Genomic DNA, 21,116 nt, shown 5'->3' with positions numbered 1-21,116 from the left:
GGAAGAGAAGAAGAAAGACCAGGATGGGTGGTGAAGGACCCTCTTTGGTAGCCCTGGCATTAAAAAAGTGTATTCGCTTTCTTTAAAAATATGTGTAAATAAATTAAATTAACTTGCTGGGGAGCTGCCCTTGAACCGCTCAAGATGGTGGGTTCAAGAGGAAAGGAAGCTGTTCAGAATGCTGACAATGAGCTCTTACAATGACCAGGAATTCAAGATTCAAACAGGCAATGTAATTTATGCTGGCATCTTCCTAATCTTGGCTGGCAAACAGCTATAATCCCTTTGCATGTTACAGCAAGTGAAACTTCCTGTGATAGATTGCTCTAGTGTGTTAGTACATCTGTTCTTTTTGAATGGGTGTGTTGTACCCTGTTAAGTTTCTCTTTTTCCTCCCATTCTTCCATCTGCGTAATATAGTTACTACTTGCAAAAAGAAAACCGCAAAACACTTTAGGCACAATCCAACAGAGGCAATTTAAAATCCTGTTAATTTCAATAAGAGAGAAAGAGAAAGAATTTAAATTTAATTTTGGCTGAATGGTACCTGATGGATTCTCCCACACATGCACTTCTTTTGCTAACAATTAGTTTACTCATAGATACAGTTATAATGATAGGATGGAGTTAAATCCCTACTGCCAATGTAAAGAGGCGAAACATGGCATATAGTTTTGTAGCAAGTACTAATCTTTTACATATACCTCAGGTTGAATCCAACCAACTTTTCCACTAATAAAAAGGAGGGTATGGGGGTCCAACTTGACCACAGAAAAAGGTATGCTAATGACTAGAGATGAGCATGAACTGGGGAAAAACCAAACTGTGAGGTTCATGGTTTGTTGCATTTCACGAACCACGAACTTTCATGAACCTGCCCCAGTTCGCAAACTGGTTTGTTTGGTTCGTGAAAATGTCACTTCCAGGTCAGCAAATTTTCACTTCCAGGTCAGCAGAAGGTCAATTCTGAGTCAGCAGAAGGTCTGCAGAAAGCTCAGCCCCCCGTTGTCTAGGAAACTGATTGATCGGTGCCAGGCTGTCTGCAGTGACAAACCAAAAAATGAACCAGCCTAAAGTACATGGTGGTTCATCAGAAATGGGCTCTGATGAACTGCCGGTTCACGAACCACGAACTGGCCTGGTTTGTGCTGAACTTGGGTTCGTATTTTGGTTCATGCCCAAAATAGTGACAGATGGACCCACATGAACAAAAGCCACAATTGGAGGCTGTAGTAAAGATAGAAAGAGATTTGAGTGAAAGAGCTAGCTTGATCCAAACTGTCATTTCCAAATGCTGCTGTTTTTCACTGGTTATTAAACAAACCTCACATTGAAAAGGTTTGGAGGGAGTTGAACAGAAACATATCAGAGAAGAAACAGCTACAGTTATTTCCAACAACTATAGGAAATTCTTCCAGATATAGCAGAACCACAAGTGACAAAAGGCACAGATTGGACACTTGTCAGCTTCCCTCAAGTTTTGATGGGAAATGTAGGCATCCTGGTCTCGCAGCTTCGCTCTCTGACTACTGTCCAATGGACTTTTCAACTGTCACTTGTCCAACATTCCGCCAAGCTGCCTACATTTCCCATCAAGACTTGAGGGAAGCTGACAAGTGTCCAATCTGTGCCTTTTGTCACTTGTAGTTCTGCTCAAATTATGAGAAACAGATTGTTTTTAAAGTATCTTCCTACAAATGGGAAGATTTTCACAATTCCATTTAGTATAAATCTACAAGGATTTTTTTCCATTTACCAAAAAATTGTGCTCACAATGTTTCAAATATTTGAATTTTTTTTAAAAAATCCTTCTCATTTTTATAACTATTGGATAAAATTATTATGACAAATGCGTAACAAACATTCTACAATTTCACCAAATATATCAAGATTAAATATGGTGGCATTTGATACGATTTGTTTAAAGCATTTTCAACCCATCTTTCTCCAAAACAGGACTCAAAGTACATTAGATTATAATGATAATAAAAAATATACCATTAAAATCCATTAAAACTTTAAACAATGTAATTAAATTAGGTGACAGCGTCAAAAATATTTCTGAATAATTTCAATTTTCACCTCAACAAAATGGAAAACAGAAGGAACCACTGAAAAAGCCTTAGGTCTAGTAATGATGACAGTCTAATTATCATACAGGAGGGAATAACCGATAAATGATGGTCTGACAAATGGAGTGGGTATACTGTTTGGTACTGGGAGAAGTGACACTGCAGATAAAATAATTTGAAGAAATTTTATCTTGACTCTGCATCAGCAAACTAAACAGAAGATTTGGCATTGCCTTCAAACTATATGAGGTATATATGTCATGTCCTATGATGCTTACAGATTTTTGGTTTCTAGCAGCATTGTTTTGAAGAGATGATTTCAGAAAATAGGTTTACAAAAAAAATCCTTCGAAGTCCCATTAAGCACTTGCATCGTACCATATCTCTCATGCTCATGAGCTGTCCTCATGTGCTCATCAGAGGAAGAGGAATTTTGTGGTTAGAAAAATGATTCTTTACGAAGAGGTTTGTTTTGAAGAGAAAATTTCGAATGCAGCTTCTCATGATGACACAATTTCTTCAAAGACAGCTGGCATTATATCACTTCTCATTGCTGTCCTCAGATGCTTTTGAGAGAGGAAATTGGTGGTTTTAAAGGACATTTTTCTAAGAAACCTGTTTGGAAGAGAGAGTTTTTAAAGGAAGCTTTCTATTACAAAAGACTTTCCTTAGAGTTTCAGAAACTGATGATGTGGCAGAATTCCTCTGGTCCCATGTACAGTAGCCATATTAGCAAAATTCTTAGCCATATTCAGATGTTCTAAGACTGGGAATAAACATGTGTAGAGTAGGGAAAATAGGATTTTTGAGTGGCAAACTCAAGGTCATTCAAATGTATCAGAAACATACATAGATACAGCATTATGTGCAAAGTGGTTTATGGGGTCCTCCATTCTACAGAGAATGGCTCATTTCCTTCAATACACAATAAATGTATGTGGGTAAGATGAAAAGTTTTCTGCATTGATCACATTACCCCCCCCATTCTTTCCTCCACTGAGACATCTGAAAGGGCTTTGTTAAAGCTAGCCCAATGGGACTGTTTATCTTACCTTTAAACACCTAACACCAATGCTTTAAAGCTCTGAATATTTCAAGAGAATCATGTCCACCACAGGCCCTACACATGACTGTTGTTTCAGCAGCCATTCCCTTCCTTGATATGGGTTTGTCAGCTAACTAGAAAAAGGCCTTGACTGTTTATTTTTAATTTGTTTTACTTCTGTTACAGAGAAGTAGAAATTTTTAAAACATTAAATGGTCAACAGATGTACAAAATAACAATAGATTTATAATTGGGGAGGGGGGCTTATTCAAAAATAATACAGGGATACACTTTTCGTGAAATGTGTCAGTTTATTGTGCAGTTCAATTTTTCCTGTCAGAAACTGATATATAGAAGAGAGTAACTGACCAAATCCTTCATAACCAGTCTGACATAGGAATAAGTTCTGCTTTTTCCCAGTGTGAGGCGTTGCTGGTTTTAGTAACTCAATTAATTCTTACAAGTTGAAAACCTGAATCTATAATTGAGCCTTGCCACCTCCACAAGAAATTATTTTAGAATTGTGGTAGTATATATCTGGTTGCTTCCTTTATTTACATGTTTTGCTTTGCTTTCAGGCCTGTTGCTAGAAAACCAAAGGTCAAGTCAGGGGTTTTTCCTTCATAGCCATTAACTTGAAGTGAATAGATATATTTTTGCCCTAAACTTGCCAAAGCATGACTATCTCTGTCATCAACACAGATGCACACAATAAAAAGTCCATCAGCAGCTGCTCTGGGCTCCAGCCTCAGGTCCGGTCAGGTACCAGAATGTTTTATTTCAGTTACCCTAGTCATGGGGCACAGGGTGAAGAAAGGGCTGCTACAGATTCATTAAAACCACCGGGAACCCATCAGCAAAAACTAGAAGGGCAAAGAAGCTTCTCTGGCGATTATTGGCCAGATTACGTCACATGGAGCCCAATCCTGGAAAAGATTCCAGATTGGGCTTGCTGTCTGACCTGAACAGGAAAGGAATTCTGCTGATGTCACCACAGCAACATCTGTCACCATCATCAGTATCACCACCATGCTGAGTTTTTTGGCTATGACTAGCCTTTGTCTTACTTTGCTTTCAGGAGCTTGTTCCCACACTGGCTGGAAACAGAGGAATGGAGCTGTCTTCTCATGAGAAAGAGGCCTTTTTTGGCATAGGTGATTTTTGCCAGTTTGGGCCCCATACCTGTTCGGGTTTTCTTACAAATTCTGGAAGATTAGCTCCCCCTTCAGATTTCAGTGAGGTGTTTCAAGGGTTCTTCTGCCTGTGCTTTTTTTGTGCAGGGAGAAAATTTGGAAAACCCTTGAAATGCTGCATTGAAATCTGAAGGGGGAGTTAATTATCTGGAATTTGGAAAAAAAATCCAAAAGAGGTCTAGGGCCAAAAGCAGCAAAAATTGCCTATGCAAAAAAAAGGCTCGTGAGTGTTGGAACCATTGGAGTTTTCCGCACTTTTCATATCACTATTTTGACCTACCATTGTAAAAATAGATGCGGCAGATTTTCTGAATTCTCAGCTTTCAGTTTGAAAAATAAATAAATCTCTAGCCTGTTCCATTGTGGAAAGAAACCCTTTCTCTTATATCTCTGCAGGGAAGGAACTAAAGACTTACTTTTTTAAAAAAGAAAGAAAGCTGGAAATTCAAAGAATCTGCTGTATCTATTATTTCAACAGTAGTTCAATATAGCAATATGAAAATGACATTTTTAAAAATGTCAAAAGCCCAAGTGGCCCAGGGGAGGGGTTAGTGGCTGCTGCTCCAGGGGAGGGGGTAGTGGCTGCTGTCTCAGCCGAAGTTAGTTTTCCCTGCCAGTGGCAGCCTCTTCCTTCTGGCCCTGAGTCAGCCTGAGCAGGTTCTCTAGTTTGGACCCAGGGGGGGGTGGCGGGGCTTAAGTCTGGGTGACAGAGCTGCTCTCCTTTTAGATTTCCCCATGCACATTTCCCCATGTGTTCATTTTTGATCCATTTTTTTAAAATTCAGCCCTTATACCGATATAGCGATATAAACAAGCACAAAAAATAAAAAAATGGGCAGGTGTTGTTGTGACATCACCACTGAGGCCACCAATGACATCACCCTCACATGAAAATCCTGATTATTTAAGGCACGGGCAGAACAAAATTAACCTACTCCACAACTGTAAAAATGCAAAGGGAAGGCAAATGTATGGAAGAATCCAAACTACCTGAAATGCTTGGGGATTGACTGCTAAGAAAACCAGGAATAAGTTGAGTGTGGTTGGCTGTGTTTACTGTCAAAGATGTAGCCTTCTGCATTACTAATTGGGAAGCTTATTCCCCTTTAGGAGACATTGAAACATTGCATGAACAACAACTGAGGCTTAATTCTTTAGTTAGCAGCTGTGTTGTTGTATATAACTTTTTAGGGCTGAGCTTCCTGGTGTAAGGCCAACCAAATAGCAGGGGAGTGGTGCCATCTAGTGTTGTCTTTGAAAGTTTTTCATTTGCTCCTGAAGGGATCTTCAATGCCCTTCAGAAATGGCACTCTGAACAAAAGCATGGATCCAATAACACAAGACAACAGTTTTAGGTGGGTAGCTGTCTTGGTCTGCCATAGAACAGTAGGATTTATGTCCAGTGGCACCTTACAGACAAATATCCTGAAAATCTTTTTGGCCTCTAAAGTGCTGCTAGACACAAAGGAAACAGCAAGCCCAAATTGCTAAGTGAAAGAAGTGCAAGGTTGTTTATTCCCCGGTGTGCTCTTCAATGATTCCTCCCACTGCTGCTCTTGGCTTGGGCCTGTAAATTTCTCTGGCTTGGGCCTGTAAAGAAATTGCCAATTCCCTCAGTCAAGCTCCGTACCTTCTCTCTCCTGCTGCACAACAGACTGATTGAGAAGATGAGGGTCTTGCAGTTGGTGATATAGGAATAACTTTACTAACTACCCATGCTTTTAGGGTTGCCAGGTCCCCTGGGGCTCAAACCATAGGACATGGTGTGTGCACGCTGGGGGCACACCAAGGGAAGTTACCTAGAATTGGGAGCCAATTTTTACCAAAATGGCCCCTGGCACAAACCCACGCTTCTATATTGTGTAGGGTTGCCAGGTCCAGGTTCAGAAATTCCTAGAGATTTTGGGGGTGGAGCCTGGAGAGGATGGGGTTTGGGAAGGGGAGGGGCCCCAGTGGGGTATAATGCCATAGAGTCCACCCTTCATGGCAGCCATTTTCTCCAGGGGAACTGATCTCTGTCACCTGGAGATCAGTTGTAATTCCGGGAGATCTCCAGCCACCTCCTGGAAGCTGGCAACCCTACTCACCATGCCCACAAAAGAGTGTGTGCCAAAGTGCATATATCCATACTACCAGTGAACATTCATAGCAGAAAGTGGCATGTCATTCTCTGCAAGTCATTACCTGGCAGAGTTTTAAAAACTGAAAGGAAGCAGAGGGATTGTAGTAAGAATCCAGACTGCAGTGCACATGGGCAGTTACATTTCTGTATACGTTTGCACATTCATTCATAGAATCATAGGGTTGGAAGGGATCTTTAGTATCATCTAGTGCAACCCCCTGCACAATGCAGGAAATTCACAACTACCCCCCCCCTCCACTGCTCCAGTGACCCCTGCTCCATGCCCAGATGATGGCAAAACACCTCCAGGATCCCTAGCCAAACTGGCCTGTGGAAAATTGCTGCCTGAGCATTGCTACCATTCGATTTAGGCTCCTTGATCCTACTCCAGCAATTCACAAAGGCTATGGGTGAGAAGAAGGCATGGATAGGGCTGGAAAGGGCAAGTAAAAGGAGGGCAGATTTCCTCCTCTTTAGAGCAAAGATACACAACCCAATAATTTTGTGGCTTCACGCTTGTATTTATAAATTTCTATTTTAGCCTTAAATAGCATGAAAAATAAGACCCATCATTTCATGGTTTTTATTTTATTTATTTAGCAACTTCAAAAATATGACAAAGAAACAAACATACTTTTTACATCATATACTATCTACGGGCTGGCAATTTACTGACAATATTGGAATAAATAAAAAGTGGGCAAAATACAATGTGGAAATAAATGACAGCGCGTTTTTGTTTTTGTAAAACAAATAATATACCTTATTACTAGCCCCAAATGGTTTATCTTTAAAACTCTTACTCAGCTCCCACAAACTCTTCCAAGGAACCGTAAGAAATTGGGGTTACTGCTGGGATACTACAATTTTATAGTTCCACTCAATTTCCTGACATTCCTTGGGTAAAAGTAACAGTCACATCATGATAAACCATTTTTGTACCTTTAATGCATACCTTACGGTTAGGGTTAGGGTTAGGAAGCATGTAGACATGCTCCGTAGAGGAAAACCTTTGGCACTTTGCCATTATGTTGTTTCCAATGAGATGAATAAGGCCTTCACATATATTTTCACATATATTTTTTGTCCTGTTTGCCACTTTAAGCCCGATTTGTATTTGTAGCAGAATGAGGTGGTAGGGTGCTGAGGTGGTAGAATGGACTATACCATATCAGAATGCAGGTGGTAGATCATATTTACCATGTTTTTGAGAGCTCCCCAGTATTATAACCTCATAACGACTCAGAAACCAAAATAGCAGGTTAAAGAACAGACTAGAATCCCCTTTTCTTATAAATGGTTTTGTTACCAGGGGGAAAAATTACCCCCTGTAACCTGAGGTGGTACACTCCATGGTCCCATCTTAGCCGTTCTACCACTCCACTCTCTTGTGTGTATGATTCTGGCCTAATTTTCAACACCTTGGAAGTCAACTATCAGCAAAAGAGATAATTGCTTAAACATTTTATCAAATTCATTCTGTGTATATGGGCGCCCTTAGCTGGGCTGTCCCCTTTTTGTAGGACAACATGTGACAATAATATGAGGTAATTTTTGATGAATATTACATCCTGCACTGGGCAGGGGGTTGGACTAGATGGTCTGTATGGCCCCTTCCAACTCTATGATTCTGTGATGATTCTATGATGAGTTCAGCCTACCTAATTGCTCAAGGATAACTTCCAGATTTATTCTGGAATTTACGTTCTGGGAAAATATTAATCACTGCACATACGAAACAGAACAGTGCTGCTACCTGCCTATCTCCCCCAATGTCTAGGTCTCTCTTATTTTTATTTATTGAATACAGCTTGCACGTTATAAACATAAACACAGATCTAGATGCTAGTGGAATCCTTCTTTTAATCTGAGACAGATTCAGCTGTATAAAGAGTGGAATCCCCATAATCAGTTGGTTTATCCTATCTATGCCTTGGCTTAGCTTGTGTGCTTCCTAGATGGTGAAGGAGTACAAATTTGATACCCTTGTCAGCGATGGATGTCTATAAATATCCTGCTTCTTTTTTTTTTAAGTAGTAAGTCTAAATTAGAAAAAAAAGAAACTATTTAAACTGCAATAAATTAATCTGGGCTTTGTCTAATAAGCATTTAACTCCACACATAAGGACTTCAGAGAGTGTCCTCTGAGCAGAAAGATGTCAAACTTAAGTCGTTCATTATTTATAGTCAAATAATTGCCAGTTCCTGACCCAAAAACACCCTCATAGTTTTAACACCTCCAGGGCAAGTGTCCAACCTGTGTCAGGCGTCACTTGTGGTCCCGCTCTGAGACTTGAGTTTCCAAGGGTTTGTTTGTTTTCAACAGCTATGAGACACAGACATTCAGCTGGTAGAGGTTTTCCTCTTCCTAGCTCTGCAGTGATTGGAAAGCTTTCTGTTGGATTTCTGCCTGTTTTGCAACTACTCAAGGTACTGGAGTCCTCCTGGCAAGCAACCCCCCCCCCCCAAAAAAAACTTATGTGGAAATAGTATTTTTCCTCAGTATCGTAAAGGCCTATCAACTGCTTGCTTCTCCTGTAGCTTTCTGCTGCAGCCAGAAAGACAACCAAATGGATCATTGTAACACAGAAATGGGCAACACAAATCCACCACAATGTCTCTCTACTTCAAATCTTTAAAGCAATGGATAATGTCTTTAAGTCAGGACTCGGAGACAGAAGCCCTAACATCCTCTCTAGGCTGCTGTAGCTTTATCCTGAAAAACGTTGTAATATTTCAACACAATGCTAATTCTTCTTAACCCCTGGGGTTGTAGTATTCTCACAGAATTGCACTTGATAGGAAACCTGACCTCTTTTGATTTTTAAATAGGGTTGCCAACCTCCAGGTAGGGCCTGGCAATCTCCCAGAATTACAACTGATCTCCAAAAAACAGAGATCAGTTCCCCAGGAGACAAATGACTGCTTTGAAGAGTAGACTTTATGCCATTGTACCCTGTTGAGGCCTTTCCTTTCCCCAAACCCAGCCCCTCCTCAGGTTCTTCTCCAAAAGTCCCCAGGAATTTCCCGACCGAAAGTTGGCAACCCTATTTTTAAATACCATAATGCCCCTCAAAATGCTTATGCATTCATTCTACCCCTTTTTAGTTTAATTCAGTTCCAGACTGATGTATGTGGCACTATACTGTCCCATATATACAATATACATTTGATAGCAGAATTACCAGAGCTTATTCACAGAATCAAGCTTCTAGGTTAAAAAAAATACCCTTTCCCCACAATATCCCTCTTTATGGGTGACAGAGTGTCCCACAGCTCAGAACCTGGCCCTGTGCAGTTAGCAGAAGAAAATCGAGTTGGTGTTCAAGACACGAAGGATTCTTTCACTCCAGATGCTGTATTCAAACTGCAACGGTCCATTGAAAAAATATATATAACCTGCAAGAAAAGAAGACCAGTTTGATGAAATTGCATGTATGTGTCTCTGTCATTGGTTTTGTTAAGAGTGTTTATTTCATATTTTAAAAACGCAATACAGGGTGAGATTTTTTTTAAAAAAATCAGTTTACAATATGATTTGTTGATCTAGAGTAGGCCAGCACGACTGCTGATTCACTCAGCCGATGAAAACTAACCCACTAACCACACATTTCGTAACTTGCCAGGTGTTTGGCAACCCTCTTCTTTCCTCAAATGTAAGTAAGTTATATAAACAGAAGGTGGAGTCTAAATTATGAATATATATTATGTTCAACTTGGAGCATCACAAGTTGTTTAGGCTTGTGTTTAAAGGATTTTTTCCAGGTGCTGGCCAGCCAACCTGTACACATATTGATACTTTACAGTAATTCAGTTTCTTGAAAACTTTACATTCCTTTGTGTAGCATTAGCTGCAAACATGCAGGAGTCTGATTATTTTTACTCATTTTTTAAGCTGTCAAAAAGAATAAGGCAAGTGATTTGGGGACATGAGAGCAACATTAAGACTGGAACCAGCCAAGAAAACCTGACTTCTGGCCCCATCTTTCTAGCTGCTGAATGTCGCTATTGTAAACACACTAGTTCTATTCAAATGGTTTTGATTCCCATTGATAGGATGGAATTAATTAGCTGGGATTAACTGAAGCCCAATTCTAGGCATGTTGACTCAAAAGTAAGTCCCACTGAGTTCATTGGCGGTTGCCTCCTGCAACCATAATCACCACTCGCTCAAGGCTGCTTGCTTCCTTGGTGATTTACTTATAAGTAAGTGTGCTTCGTATGGGACTATTACTTGGGCTGACAACATCCTTTTGGGATTGTGCCTTCTTAACAACATGGGGGAAAATCAAGATGGAAATACACACCATTTTTCTGGTAGGCTGCATCTACTCGGTTACCAATCCCTGGAAAGTCTTCTTCTATGATTCTAGGATAGCCTTTGTCCATAACTTGGTTTTGTTCATCATAGCTATATGAAAGAGTTTTTTAAAAAGACTATTTATTTGCAGCTTGCACGTATTTACAATTCTATTTCAAGTAGTACACAAATGCAGTTTACAATGATATAATACCTGTGCACAACATAAAGTAGAGGTTTTAAAAGAATCATAAAACTAGAAATATGAAACAGCTGTAGCAAGCTTTTAAAATACATGTATATATAATCAGCCCGTAAACTCCTGCCTGGACAGAAAAGTACATATTTGGTGTCCACCCCCACTTACACTACAGAATAAACAAATCTTATTACAGAAAGGGCAGTATCTCATACTCAAGTAGGTCTCATAATGAACTGCCTTTATTGAATAAGATTCTTAGTCTGTTGAGGTCAATATAATCTATTCTGATTGGGAGGTAGAGCTCTTTTACATTACCTACAACTTGATCCTTTTAAGCTGGAGGTGCAGGGGATTGAACCTTGGACTTTCTACATGTCAAGAAGAGGCATTTACGCTGAGCCATAGCCTCTCCCTGAACCAACACACCTATTTAGCCCACCCCTCATCCACTGAGCTCAGTGCATCATGTTTGGCACTCTCCTCCCCATTTAATCCTTACAAGAAGGTTGGCTAGGTTGGACTCAGTACAATCCTAAACAGGCTTAGACCCTTATAAGGTCTAATCTGTTTAGGATTCCACTGTAAATTTCATTCTGATCCGGAAAGAGTATGAATTAAAAAAGGTTTCATCAAATGTAAATCCAACCATCATATATATGCCATTGTCATACTTCTCATTTATAAAAAAGAAACCCAATATTTCTGAAATGTACAAAACCCCAAATAAAAATAACTTAAAGATACTATGGTTGTGGATCTTAGGTCAGTGAGAATGAGCAAGAGAAGCAGATTAGACCACGGGCATAGGAGCACCATCGGGTGTACAGGCTTTCCCACATACCTCCAGTAAGTTTCGCCAGTGAAAAAAAGAGTTTTGCCAGTGTCACTGATATGGACAGCTGCATCGATGGTCTTCACAGATCTCGGAAATCCCAGTTCATAAAGTTTTTTGGGATAGCCTTCTACTATGTCGTATCCCTTCAGAGCCCAGAATTTCTTGCCTGAGAGTAAATATGAATCATGTATTAGACTATCTGGGTTCAAAATTGCAATTCAATAGTATGGCATAAAATGTATTACTCTCTCAATCTCCAAGTCTATTCTCTAAAATAAAATTGAGGGCCATTTATCCCACTGTGATTAAAAAAGGGTGAAGTGAGTTAAGCAAACGCTTGCCATAAAACTTTAAGATCCAGCCAAAGTTATGCACATTTAAGTCCCACTCTAGTCAATAGGACATTAAAGCAAGTGCTTAACTCTGCTCTCTGGAAAGCAAAAGGACTTAAAAGTAGTAATTTTGGCTCTTAATGTGCTTTTTGAAGCAGGTTATTATTCATGGTGTGACAGCCCATAGTCACACCATGAGCTTCGTGGCTGAGTGAGAGGTTAGAACCAGCTTCCCCCAAGCTTATTCCAACATTGCAACCACTACAAAGCACTGTCTCTATTTTAATGACAAACTTTGAAAGTTCAAATGCCACCGCCTGGCTCTGGAGCCCTGCAAATACCTTGTTCTTGCAACAATCATGCTAATGTAAGCAGATAATTTCATGATACACATCGTCATTTTCCCTTTTGAATTGATGATCAGTCACTAGGAAAGTTTACATGAATAAAAATGACCCAATGGGCCAGTGAAGATCCATGTGTTCCTTTGATCTTCTAGGCCAACAGAGAGAGACTCTTTTTTTTTTTTTTAGAGTAAGAGTCAAATAGTCTGGGAATAACAAACCCAGATTAAGCAAAGCCTGATAGGACGATAAATGCACAGGGCCAGATCTAGGGTTGCCGGCGCTCCCAGCAGCTGGCAGCCAAGTCTGGCTCCTCACACGCGCATGCACTCCCGGCACTACGTGATGATGTCACTTGCCGGCTGCCCCGGCGTGCTGCGGAGTTGGCAGAGGCAGCGCAGGGGGCTGGGAAGCCACCCACGCCATGCGCCTGCCCCACAGGACAGGAGGCGGCTGCCCGCCCCCTGTCTTGCGGGGCAGTCGAATGGCGTGGGTGGCCTCCCAGCCACCTGTGCTGCTATTCACCTATCCCACAGTACAGGGGGCGTGCAGTAAGCCAGCGCCCCCTGTCCTGTGGGGCAGGCGAATGGCGCGGTCAGCCTCCCAGCCCCCCGTGCTGTCGCCCCTGTGCTCCCGGTGGCTGGCAGCTGCATCCGGCACCCCCTCTTTGGCGGTGCCAGGGGAAGACTACCCCCCTGCCCCCCCCAATCGATCTGGCCCTGTAAATGCATCCCTTCTCTTTAGAGATAAAAGATGATCCAAGGAACTGTAATTTGATGAAGAAGGCTTCTGGATGAGTCTCCTGCATCCCTGAAGACAACAGGTAAGAATGGATCCCAAGAGCAACTTCCTAGGAACGTATGAACAGGCTGCTACTGAAAATGGGGAAAGCACCCATTTGTTTGTTCTATTTGTGGATTGATAATTTATAGTCTGCCTGTGTCCGAAAGACTCAAGCCAAGACTTTAAAAGTGAGATCATAGACTGATTTCTACCCTTTGAAGCCTGTGGATTTCAATGGATATTGAAGAGTGTAGCTCTGCTTAGGATCGCGCTGCCTGTCTGTTGCTGCTGTTTACCCGTTTACCCAGGCAGCCCATAACACAGAGTGCGAGGCCTTTGTTGTTCTGTTCTGTTCTGTTATCTGCAGAAGACTTACCCCTAAAAAGCAGCACATGGTCATTGGTAGGGTGTTCATAGGCAGCATCGATCTTAGCCGGCATTTCTGGCCAAAATGATTTAATTTGTACCAATTCTGCTTCAACCATCTGAGGGTGCAGGCGCCAGAAGAACCTGTGATGAGAAGAGGAACGTTTTCAGTGAAAAGCAGGGCAAAATTTAACTGAGCTGTTCTCATTCATAAGAAAGTATATATAAGTGCTCCACAAACGAACTCTCTGTAAAAAATATAAGAAATGCATCTCTTAGCTCTAAAGGATTCGAAACTCAAATGGCAAGCATCTTTCTTGCTCGGGATTCATGCACAAAAAGCATATTCTAGTGTGTGACCTGGCCTATGAAATGACTTAAATCTGGCATAGGGCTACCAACCTCCAGGTGGGGGCAGAATTACAATTGATCCCCTGACCACAGAGAGTAGTTCCCCTGGAGAAAATGGCTACTTTGGAAGGTGGACATGATGGCATTGTACCCCACTGAGGTCCCTCCCATCCTCCAACCCCACCCTCCCCAGGCTCCTTCCCCAAATCTCCAGGCATTTCCCTGGAGTTGACATGACAACCCTAATTTGGCACTAGAACAAGTTAGAACCCACCAAGCTCAACATACCCCACTAGCCATGCATTGACAAATCCCCTTTCTTTTGGAGTTCTAGATAGATAGCAGAGACAGGAGCTTTATCAAACTTTTGGGAAGCCTCCAGAGGTTAGTAAGCCGCATTTTGCATGGAGTCTTAACTTGTACATGTCTGAACTATTGCAGTTCACCATAATTTATCACAGTCCTTTTATCAAGGGTCAGATCCTATAATTTATTTCAACTGGTGCACTTCTGCCAGGAGAGTGTGTTGGCATGTGCAATTTTTGCAGATTTCTACTCCTAGGTTATAACACCACAGCACTGTTCCTATGAGTCCCCTAAACCCTGGATGCAGCATTTCAGGGGGAATGAGGGGCTTCTGCAGTAGGAGGAGAAAGTTCCATGAGCAGAGCAGAGTTCATAGATCACTGGATCCAGTCTAAAGTGTATATACAGCTCGGAGTACATGTGCATAAGCGAACTGCTTCATTTGTGTCTCACCTGTCCTTAAATATCATTGTTTCTCCTCGAAGGTCTGTTATCGCATCAAGGGTCAAATTTTTATCACATTTCTCCGGAGTTTTAGGGTGATCAGGATGTGGATCATATTCTCCTTTACCTGTGCAGGTGAATTACAAGATACGTTGTAAATGTCTTCTTGCAGGCTACAACTATATATTCATGGCAGCCTAATGCATTTGTTTAATAATATATGGCAAATAAAAGAAACCAACCAGGCAGAAGAGTGGAGATTGCTAATGCCTGATTTACTATTTGTCTCACCAATATGTAGAAAGAGAGCCAGTTTGTTGTATTGTTAAGAGCGGCAGGACTCTAATCTGGAGAACCGGGTTTCATTCCCCACTCCTCCGCTTGAAGCCAGCTAGGTGACCTTGGGCCAGTCACAGCTCTCGCAGAGCTCTCTCAGCCCCACCCACCTCACAGGGTGATTGCTGTGAGGATAATAATAACACATTTTGTAAACTGCTCTGAGTGGGCAATAAGTTGCCTGAAGGGCAGTATATAAATCAAATATTATTATGTTATTAAAGGTAGAGGCGGTACAAACAGCTTCAGCCACCAGTTACTTTCCAGGGTGTAACTGGTAGCTGAAGCTATTTGTACCATGAACCTTAAGGCTCAGCTACACATCCAGATAAAGCAGGTGGTTTCAATCTTCTGGGATGCTATCATTTCAGAGCAGGCGAGAGATCTGTATTTTTAATAGTCTCTTGCATAGAAGTCTCTCTGCATATAGTCTCGATCTCCCATATATGTTATTTTTCTACACAGAGGGAGTTGGATTTCCCCCCCTAAATGTCAGCAGCATTTTAACATGAGATCCCACCACTTAACATCTGGCATGGTACAGTCCCAAGAAGCCTATAGCACATGATTGATCAGAATATAATTATTTGTTTTCATTTAATAAAACTTGTATCCCACCTTTCTGCCCTCACAAGTGCCACTAAGACTGCTAACAAGTTAAAATGTAAATAATAAAAACAAATTTTAAAATAATTATAATCAACCAAAACAATAACAATGCATATACATAAAAACCAGCAGAGTCGCCAGCACTGATTTCTTTTTCTGCTTTGCACTAATAAAATAATAATTAAAAATAAAAAGAATGGGCAAGAGCAGCCACAAGCTACAATGTTCTAGCCTGAGAGAGTAGGCAGTGACTACATAGTAGAGTAGGCAGTGACTATATAGTCACAAGAGGCTCAAGTCAAACTACACAACTACAGTCACTGAGGTAACCAGATTAGGAGTTTGGCTTGCATGTACTGAAATCTAGGGAGACACACAGGGTGGGTTTGTATCAAAAAGTTCTTAACTTGCATTTAAGAAATTGTGGGATGGTAGACACTGGTGAGAGGTATGAGCGAAAAGATGCTAGATAATATTGAAAGAAGAAACAGAGACGGGGGATTTTTATGATAAAAACTGGGCAACTTGTCCATGTGGCAGACAGGAATAAAAGCATGGAGCTGATAACTGATATGGTTTTGAAACTGCATATGCAATTCTGCAGAATCTAGACCATTTCATAGATGAAACCTGTAGTTTCATATGTCTACACAAGGTCTTACAATGGCTTTCTTGCATCATCATCCTAGTAAAAGGATGCCTGTGGAAATTTACTATCCACAATTCTACCACAGGATCAGGTTTTTTTTTTCAAAAGAAGCATGAGTTCTGGCACCTCTGGTGTTTTTTTTAAAGAAAAAAAGCACTGCAGAGAATATTTACGCAAATCGAGGAAATGGCAGGCATACCATAAAGGGTCTGGATGCCTTGTACGTCATCATCTGGAAGTACAAAGCCAGTGTTGCCTGTGTATGTGTAGACAGGATACATCAGCGCTCCGGGGTCTCTGGAATGCTCGAGTCCCAGTGAATGACCAAACTCATGGGCAGCAACAAGGAACAGGTTGTAGCCTAGAAAACAGCACATCAATATTGAAACAACAAAAACTGATACTGTATAATTGATTTAGCCTATTTTTTTTACTAGCTGGCTACTTTTTTATAATGTATGTTAAAATATGAAAACATTATGCATTATTCACCTCAGTTCCCTGCACAGTGAAATGAGAAATATTATCTGTTGTCTAAAGATTAGCATTCCAGGATCTACTTGGACATGTTTTGATCCCACTAAAATCAGTCATATCCTATATATACTTATATATATATAAGTATATATAAATATATACTTTTAGATATATAAGTATATATATATATATATACTCCTACATATACTTATGTGCCACTGAATTCAATGTGCCTGATTTCCCAGTAAACATAAATTGCAAGAGATTGCCTGTGTGCTTATCTGGGTATAACACAGGCAATATTTATTATTTTATTTATTATGAACAATGGATGACAAATAAGCAATAATCAAACATCCTGTTTAGCTACTGTTGGTGAAATTATTAACATATGCAGTTATGCCTGCAAAAAAAAAAGAGAGAGAATCTGCTTGCTAAGCAATTTGCTGGCTAAACTTTGTAGTTCTAACTTCATGGTGAATGTGAGAGCAAGAACCAGGTTCAGTAGCACCTTAAAGACAAACTAGTTTTCCTGACTATGAGTTTTCGAGAGTCAGAGCTCCCTTTGGCAGATGAAGCTCTTCTACTACAGACAAACTTGGCTACTGATCTGAAACTATCTTCTTGGTGAATGAAGTTCATTTATTTATTTATTTTATTTGTAGCCCACCTTACTCAAGGAGTATTACAGAGTATAAAACAATGCAATCAGACAGCATAAGACAACCAAAGAATAATGCAACAGTGGTTGTGGAAAGTGATGTCAAGTCATAGCTCACTTATGGTGACCTCTGCTGGGGTTTTCAAGGCAAGATGCTAACAGAGGTGGCTTTGCCTTTGCCATTGACTGCCTCTGCACAGCAATCCTGGGCTTTCTTGGAAGTCTCTCATTCAATTGCTAACCAAGGCTGGCCTCATTTGGCTTCAGAGATCTGACAAGATCAGGCTATCCTGGGCTCTCCAGGTCAGAGTAATGCAATTGTACAAAATCAAAAGACAAAGTGCATAACAAACTGCCTAAGGCAAGATAATGTAGTAAGTGAAATTGCAAATGCAGAAGACAATATAGTAAAAGCTTGTGATGCCTACAATAATCATTGCGGTGGACTACAATTCTATTCCATTATAAAGGCCCCACCTGGATTCTTCCTTTAGAACCAATAAGCTGCATGTTTCCAATAAAAATGATATTTAAAGCACATCACCTTTAGCATCAGTTGACCAGAGTTCGTCCTCATCAAAATGAGCATCTCCTCCAACTTTTGGTCCTGGAGGGAAAGCATGAGCCAGTAGCCCAGAAGGTCCGTCAAATGGATAGAAGTCGCCGTGCTCTACAATCATTTGAAAAATCAATAAATCCCATTAGCATTTTTAACTGATAAGCAACACAAGCTCTAGGTCAACTAAGCACACATCACTTTCTCTCTCATTACCTCTCCTTCCAAAGGAGATCATGATGTCAGCGGTGCCACTGCGGATTCTAGTGAAGTTGAGCGGCGTCACATCAGACCACACCTTGAAAGCTTTTTTGAATGCTTTGTCCACTTCAGCCTTGGGCAGATCTGGGGTGTAATTGACAATCCTGGCAAACAAAAGCCATATTTTCAATTGATTTTTCACAGACTCAAATAATAGTGCCTTGTACTCCTTGGGATAACGCTCCCAAGGTTTTAAATTTTCCTCCACTCTCAGCAAATACTCTCAGTTTAGCAAACACACACCTTTCCTATTATAGAGGTGAGGTTTTTCCCTTACAAAATGAATGATTTTTTAAAAATTGTAGCATTATAATAACTTCCTTTTTTTAAATTAAAAAAAGTAGCTATAACGATAAGTTAAACCTGTTCAAGAAGACCCTTTGATTTGCTGGGCTAGTATCTTGATCCTACTCAGAAGTAATTCTCACTGACTTCATTCTGATTCGCTTTCTAGTCCATATGCATTTAAATTGTACTGCTATCATCCTATTGCTAGCAATGTACAGTATTAAATCCAGGGCTCATTTCGAGGGGGAACACGCAGGAATGCAGTTACAGCAGTTCCCCAAAAAAGTTAATGTCAGATGGCCCTGCCCAACTTACTCTTGGCCATTTTGGGCCCGTTTCAGCCTGGATTGGGGCCGAAACAGCCCAGATCAGGCCTCTGACGGGTGGTGGATCACTCTCCCACTCAGCAGCAGCCTGATCCTGACCATTTTGGGCCCCTTTGTGGCCATTTTCAGCCCCTTTTTGCCATTTTGGGCCCAATTTCGGCCCTGAATGGCCAGGATTGGGTCCAAAACAGCCAGGATAAGTGATGTGAGGGGGTGTGGCATACGCAAATCAGCTATGCAAATGACACACTTCCGGTGATGGCAAGGGATGGCATATGCTAATGAGTTATGCTAATGAGTTCCTCCAGCTCTTTTTCTACGAAATGACCCCCCTCTAAAGCCACACAATTCCACCCAAGGATTCTGATGGTTGATTCTGCAGTGAATTATTGAACACTTTATTTCTGGTTTTTCTGATACCAGTTCCACAAAATTCTTCTGTCCTTCTGCTCCATCCTAACCCACCAATTTTCTAATTGATGCATTAAAAGAAAATTATGTAGGTGAGATGAAACAAACTTGCTTGGCCTTCAAAGGTGCACAGGAAATGCAAAACGTACAGAGCTTATAATTGCTGCGCTTAATTTTCTTCCACATTTTGTTAATGTGAGGAATGGCCCTGGTATTAAACAAGTACAGAAAGGTAGTTTACAGGATCGGAAAGCGTAATAACATGCCAAGATCCTGCTCCTGCATCAGAAAATAAGTACTTAATAGAAAGACTGAAGCTTAGTGGACTATATACATTGCATATACGAATTAAGTAAAGGAAAACTTTGCAAAACTGTTGCTTAGAAAGTACTTAGAGACAGGCTCAACAATGGTCAGACTGCATAAGACAGTTTCCTTTACATACTTGAGGGCGCACTGAAGCATGAGTCAACTCCAGTCTCCCTAATCATAGCATTACATGGCTGTTTTACATTTTGAATCCAGGACAGTTTACCTGTAGGTTAAATTATTTTGGGACCATTTCAGCTTTCGAGGGAAAAAATTGTATTCCCCCACATCAGGGACGCCACATCTTGGTTCTTGCATCAGCTCAAAGGTTTCTTCGTCCAGCTTGCCTGTCACTTCCAGTCCAAAAAATGCTTGCATTTCCCGAAGTTTGGAAGCCATTGAATCAGCCGACTTCTTCAGCAGACCGGAAGGATTGGACTTGAGATTGTAATGAGTCTTTAGATAGCGCTGGGGAGAAGAAAAGAACAATGATTTTTGCTTCTCATGTTGCTGCAGCATCATTGTATTAACATACGTATTTACTTCATTTATAGTCCGCCTTTCTCATTGAGACTCAAAGCAGATTATGGAAGGAGATTATGGAAGGAGCAATAAAAACAGTAGAATACATACAAATAATGCAATAAAATGTAACACATACTGAAAAACAATGCAACAGAGTGGCATTATTATAAACATTATAATTATTATTCCCAAGAATGTACAGGGTACTTTAAGCAAAAAAGACGGATCTGTTCCCTAAAGATCTTAAGTTTCAGTGGACAGGAAATCAACAGAAAGAGGAGGAGAAAGACAGAGGGTCGCACTACGAGGAAAGAACAGACACAAGAAACCCTGGCTATACCTCTGCAAATGCAAAATCTTCCTTTTTGAACTCATCACTGTCATCTTCATCTGACAAAGGCAGCTTAAAACACCCTGACAAGCCAAGCAAGAGAAAGAAGGATGCTGCAGAGGTTGGATGCATCTTGCTGGATGGATACAGAGGGTTTGGAACTCTGATTAGTCCATTAAATGGTTTGACTTTTATAGACCTGGTGGAGTGAGTCACCTCTCTGAGACAAGTTACAACTTCCTAGTGACTGTAAAGTAAACATGCTTACACGGCTGTTTTCCTCCCCCCCCCGCTCCCCCCCCCCGCTCCAGGAAGGCATGGTTTTGGGAATCTACTGTCCCACTAGTGGCTTCAAAACCATGTCTTTACATAAACATGGGCTCAGCATATTTCCAGCCACTGTGGGAAGTGTTGAGGCCCAGAGCAATTTTGATTACTTTGCAAGTACCTCCTTGACCTTTTATACCTAAAGTTCTTTCCCTTTTGTTAAGGTGGACATTTGCCACCCAGGACCTGCATGAAAAGATTCATTTGCAAAAGTAAAGTAATGATTGACTGTTTTAAAGAAGTACAATAGCAAAACGTATCTCAAACATGGCTCTAAGGGGGACAGAGGTAAAGCAAAGATTTTAAAATGAAAAGTGATTTTAACATAAGCGAATCCCATAGTGGTCAGAAGTTC

The 21,116-nt window shown here is 40.9% G+C and overlaps 1 protein-coding gene across 1 annotated transcript; it reads right to left on the bottom strand.

Moving 5' to 3' along the window:
- Window positions 1-8,835: 8,835 nt before the first annotated feature.
- On the bottom strand, window positions 8,836-20,567 carry LOC129325830 (collagenase 3-like). The gene is made up of 10 exons (XM_054973757.1): window positions 20,444-20,567; window positions 19,805-20,046; window positions 18,200-18,348; window positions 17,972-18,097; window positions 16,489-16,650; window positions 14,705-14,822; window positions 13,605-13,738; window positions 11,776-11,935; window positions 10,740-10,843; window positions 8,836-9,831 (listed from the first exon to the last, which is right to left on the bottom strand). The coding sequence occupies exons 1-10, from the start codon at window positions 20,564-20,566 to the stop codon at window positions 9,731-9,733; spliced, it is 1,419 nt and encodes a 472-aa protein (XP_054829732.1). The 5' UTR covers window position 20,567; the 3' UTR covers window positions 8,836-9,730.
- Between the last annotated feature and the right edge of the window lie 549 nt (window positions 20,568-21,116).

The sequence above is a fragment of the Eublepharis macularius genome, chromosome 3 (genome assembly GCF_028583425.1).
Source record: "Eublepharis macularius isolate TG4126 chromosome 3, MPM_Emac_v1.0, whole genome shotgun sequence".
NCBI lineage: Eukaryota > Metazoa > Chordata > Lepidosauria > Squamata > Eublepharidae > Eublepharis > Eublepharis macularius.
The sequence above is the reverse complement of the archived record's forward strand: the minus strand, read 5'-3'. Positions and strand labels throughout refer to the sequence as shown.

What these genes read in the sequence shown, in the direction of transcription:
- LOC129325830 (XM_054973757.1), bottom strand. Translation starts at nt 20,566, where the DNA reads ATGCATCCAACCTCTGCAGCATCCTTCTTTCTCTTGCTTGGCTTGTCA. An exon ending in GATCTCCTTTGGAAGGAGAG is followed by an intron (nt 18,098 to 18,199) that starts GTAATGAGAGAG and finishes AAATGATTGTAG; the next exon opens with AGCACGGCGACTTCTATCCA. An exon ending in CTGGTCAACTGATGCTAAAG is followed by an intron (nt 16,651 to 17,971) that starts GTGATGTGCTTT and finishes GCTGTTTTCTAG; the next exon opens with GCTACAACCTGTTCCTTGTT.